Source organism: Centroberyx affinis, unplaced genomic scaffold, assembly GCF_046629955.1.
Source record: "Centroberyx affinis isolate AG114_WGS23_722 - 3 ecotype Tasmania unplaced genomic scaffold, CSIRO-AGI_Caff_v1 ptg004819l_1, whole genome shotgun sequence".
Lineage (NCBI taxonomy): Eukaryota > Metazoa > Chordata > Actinopteri > Beryciformes > Berycidae > Centroberyx > Centroberyx affinis.
Genome location: NW_027282348.1, coordinates 25001 through 29675, shown reverse-complemented (window position 1 = coordinate 29675; position 4675 = coordinate 25001). Strand labels below are relative to the sequence as shown.

The 4675-nt window shown below is 45.0% G+C and overlaps 1 protein-coding gene across 1 annotated transcript in view; it reads left to right on the top strand.

Annotated features, from left to right (window-relative positions):
- Nucleotides 1-709: 709 nt before the first annotated feature.
- LOC139666125 (uncharacterized) overlaps nucleotides 710-4675 on the top strand; it is a 6372-nt gene continuing 2406 nt past the window's right edge. The window contains 9 exon segments of the mRNA XM_071545242.1: nucleotides 710-816; nucleotides 1097-1251; nucleotides 1419-1575; nucleotides 2604-2861; nucleotides 2864-2995; nucleotides 3287-3568; nucleotides 3715-3738; nucleotides 4044-4136; nucleotides 4265-4295. Of these exon segments, the coding sequence (XP_071401343.1) occupies nucleotides 741-816; nucleotides 1097-1251; nucleotides 1419-1575; nucleotides 2604-2861; nucleotides 2864-2995; nucleotides 3287-3568; nucleotides 3715-3738; nucleotides 4044-4136; nucleotides 4265-4295 (1208 nt within the window). The 5' untranslated portion in view covers nucleotides 710-740.

Genomic DNA, 4675 nt, shown 5'->3' with positions numbered 1-4675 from the left:
TTAAGCTGTTGTCTTATCTAAAAGTCTTGTTTTGAGGCTACTTCATTCGACTGCAGTCTTTGAATAACACAGAATACACAAACACAACAACTGCTAACACATGAGCCTTTTCATCTGTGTTTTGGTGAAATGTAGGCCAATTACCCAAACCAAAATCACAATAATCTTACTATAATATTCCCATTGGGAGCTTATAGCGTGTCTATGGTTCTCAATAGAGAGTTTATAATGACTGAGTTTATAATGACCTATGACAGAAAGTGAAAGCCTAGAATTCTAATTGTACGGCACATAACTTGTTAATTAAACAGAGGAATATAGAGGAATATGGTACTGGATATGTGTGAAAACAGAGAGGCAGTAAACACCGCCTATCTCCTCTAACATGCTGACACGGGAACATTTTCATTTGTGGGTTAGTGGGATGCAGGGCCTGCTATTTATTTCTCGTGATGCCACACATCCGATCAGCAGACTCCAAAAAAGGAAGCGTGTTTATAGGTTCGACTTCCCCCATCATTTCGTCTTCAAGAGGATGTCATACTTATTAAGAAAACAGAGAGAGAGGAAGAAAGAGAGAGAGGGGTGGGGGGAGAGAGAGAGAGAGAGAGAGAGAGAGAGAGAGAGAGAGAGAGAGAGAGAGAGAGAGAGAGAGAGAGAGAATGAGGAAGAAAGGGAGAGCAGCTTTTGCTGGTCTCAAGTGTAGGTGTTTCCATTCCAGTCTGCTTGTTGTCTCAAAGATGCCGCTTGCCAGTTTTGGACGTTCTCTGTCACTTTGGATATACACTCTGCTTTTTACTTCTCTACAGCTTTGGGGTAAGCATCACACTAGTTGTTTCTCAGTGTATCTGTTCTTCTCTTTCTAGTCACCTAGTTTACATAATCATTTAAAAAACTGTATCTATAGTTACTCAGTTGAATTATAAAAACAACTCTACCTGTTGAAAATGTACTCAGTATTTAAGTTATAGGCGATTCTAATCTCCAGTGTGGTACAGTGACATTGTAGCCATTATAGAGGTCTTTTTACATGCTCCACCCCAATAGGACTTTGTGGAACTTTTCTGATTCCTACCTTTCTCTCTCCTGTCTATAGGAAGAGCCTCAACCTCCACCTCCACCGCCCCCCTTGGTCTCCCAGCGCCCGTCCTTGAGGTCTCCTCCAGGTCAAGGGACTCGGTGGTCCTGGTCTGCCGGGCCCCGGCGGGCCACCGAGGGGTTCTCTTTAAACTCTTCCGGGTCACACAGGAGGTAATTTTGAGGATGCATCATAGGGATACACAACTTAGAATAATAAAATGATGAGTGTCCCCATGCTCCGATAGAAATTCTAGTTCTGACAAGGAGGTATCACTGTGCTCCTGTGGTTTTTTCTGTATTTCTAACTGTTTACATGTGTTTTTTCTTCATTCTTTAAGGTGGACTCTGTGCAGGACCAACACGGAGCTGAGCAGGCTCAGTTCACTGTCAGGGTGGACGAAGGGGGCCAACAGGACCTGTACTGCTGTCTGTACCAGAACCAGAATGGCTCCTATAGTGCAATGAGCCCCTATATGACGATTAGAGACCAACAAGGTGTGTGTGTGTGTGTGTGTGTATGTGTAAAATAGCTGTGACCAAACACTTATCTGAATACTTCCATCAGTGCTAAAGACTCAAAAGTAGTAAATGCAAACAGCAGCAAATAGCGGCATAAGGCAAAACCACATCAGTCACACTTCATGATGGGATAAAAAACACACATCGCATAATCAGTTTATTATAAATGCATAAATAGAGGGAAAGCATGATGCTGTGCTGGTCTAAGATTAGTTCTGGGCTCTAGCTTTTGTGTTTTATTGACAGGAGAACAAAAGAGTTCGTACAGTTTATCTGTTCAATCTGTATCCAGCAGTGACTCTGCATGCGGTATAACATAATAAACACTCCCATCCGCCAGAGAGCCACAGGTGCTCTCTGCGGTGTCATATTGTCTTGTGCTGTGTGTGTGTGTGTGTGGAGTAGTTACATCCTGCACTTCATATAGAAACCACACACCCACACACACACACCAACTTCAAATACAATGTGTGCTGCTCTGTTATGTTGACGGTTACAGAAGGAAGTGTGGCGAGCAAACTGCGGCAAACTATGACACCCGAGTGTGTTACTGGCTTTATTTTATGTCTTACACATGTCATTTGCATGAAAGCAATGGTGCGCAGCATATAGTTCATATGTCAGTGTCTCTGTGTTTCCTCCCCCATCTTTCCTGTTATTCTCCACTGTATGGTATCTATCAAAGCAATAAGGCCACAAAATATGTGCAATAAACTACAGCAAATCAGCTTTTAAATGTTTATTACAGTAGTGAAAGGATAGATCACGTCATTCTCTCTCTCTCTCTCTCTCTCTCTCTCTCTCTCTCTCTCTCTCTCACACACAGACACACACACACACACAAACACACACTCCAGTGTATAGCCTACTCTGTATTAAAGGGGCAGTAATCCATGACTTTTATTGACCTCATTTCCCCCTGAAAACATCAGTTGTATACTTTAAGAATCCAGAGAAAGTAAGACAATTATTTTCCCTCCCTCTCTCTTTCTGCTCTTCGACAGGCACTGCTGCCCCTACTCGTCCGCCGCCGTCTTTCCCTCCTCCGGTCTTGTCTGTGGAGCCCTCTAGTGGTCTGGTAAAACGCGGCGACATGCTGTCCTTCCACTGCTCCGTCCCCGCTCCCCAGCCCCAGTCTCGCCCCCAGTCCCGGAATAGAAACCCCGTACCGGCATCTTTCCTTCTGCTGAAGACAGCCGGGCCGACCGGGCCGACCTCCATGGTGCTCCGCCCCCAGGCCGCCTCGGTCTCAAACCCCAAGCCCAGCCGGGAGCCTTCAGTGTGGGGCCGGTGACGGGGGGAGAGGGGGGCTCCTACACCTGCCTCTACCAGGTCACCAGAAGGAGGGCGTTGATTAATTCAACAGTCAGCAACATGGTTCAGGTCACGATCACAGGTTAGCATGCCCTCTGTGGCTGTGGCTGCAAAAAAAACAAGTTCTTATCGGATTATTTATGTTTGAAACACATTTGCAAAGGAGGTGATAAACTTTTGTCACTGCCGGTAAACATTGGTCAACAAAGTCCCACGGCAGGTATTGCAGCGCTTAAGAAATTGAGGAAACTGTTGAGACACTTCATCTATCTTACCTTTTTTTTTTTTACAAAATGATGTATGCAAGGCATCATTTCTCATTCCAACTAATGCACCTAGTTAATGTTTCCCCCCGATCTTTTCCTCCCATCAGAGTCGCTGCCAGTGCCCATCCTCGCTCTGCAGCAGCAGGCGGGAGTGTGGCATTTGTCATGCGCTGGGTCTCCCGCCTACCCCGGTGCCGTGTTCTCCCTCTATCTAGCGGATACGAAGGTCCCCGTCGCCACCCAGCATGCCCCCCTGACCCGCTATCAGGCCGTCTTCCCGGTGCCAGTCCAGGACGCTCCCACAGCGCAGTACCAGTGCCAGTACAGTGTGCTGCTGGGGAAGGAGTGGAGCAACTCCGAACGCAGCCTCCCTCTGGCTGTATCCAGAGGTACAGTGGTGTAGTTGTTGTGTCTGTATATGTCTCTATGTGTATGTGTGTGTGTGTGTGTGTGTGTGTGTGTGTGAGAGAGAGAGAGAGAGAGAATGTATTTTCATCCAATGACTATTTGTTTCTTTTTTTTTTTCATCTTTCAGGAATTACCCCTCCATCTCCAACAGGTACAACCAAAATAAATCAGCATGCCATTACGTCAAATGTGGTTTCATCTATTGTGTATGTGCAGCAACACGATGTGAAAAACGTACATAGGCTTGCAGCCAATTAAAACGCACCACCTATCAGCTGTCTGAGGTGCAGGAGAATGCATCACTGAGCAATTTAAATGGCTACAACTATCCTGAGCCATAGTTCTTGTCGTTCAGTGGCCCTTAATGATATGTCATTTTATATCACACATTTCTTTATTCTGCTATAACAGTGCTGGTAATAATGCGGTGTGTGTGTGTGTCTGCAGGTGTGTCAGGTGTAGATTGGCCTCTGGTGCTGGGCTCTATCTCTGCTGTGGTTTTATTCGTCTGTGTGGTGGCGCTGCTGGTGGTGGTGGCGCACAGGAAAGGTATGATACACATGCAACATGTACCCCTACATCCTCAGTGATAAGTTTGCGCTTGTGTTTCGATTCATGCGTCCTTTGTGAAACATTTCATTTTTTCTCTCTTTCCTTGTCACTCCTCTTGTCTGAAGTACAAGCAGCAGCTGAAGAAAAGAAGAAAAGGTATTATTTCTTTATTTTTTTTTATATTATTGCTCACTTGTCAAGTACGCATTATAGTTAAGACCATTAGATGATTCATCAATGTGCGTCGCTGAGGTCAACCACAATGGCGTTCCCCTGAAGTGATTTTTTACCAAGAATAATGTTGTCTTCCTAAAGCTGTGACAAGCGAGTGTAATTTCCTCGGCACCACTGTGACAGCCATGATACATGAGCAACATTGTGAGGCAGTGTTAACTGCAAATATTTCCTTCAAGTGGGTAACATAATGGACTGTTAGGAATAAAAGTATCATGATCAAATACTATGTAATATATAATAAAATGCTGGTGCAAGGTTTCAATACAATATCATGTCATCTGGGTGTACATACTGCCTCT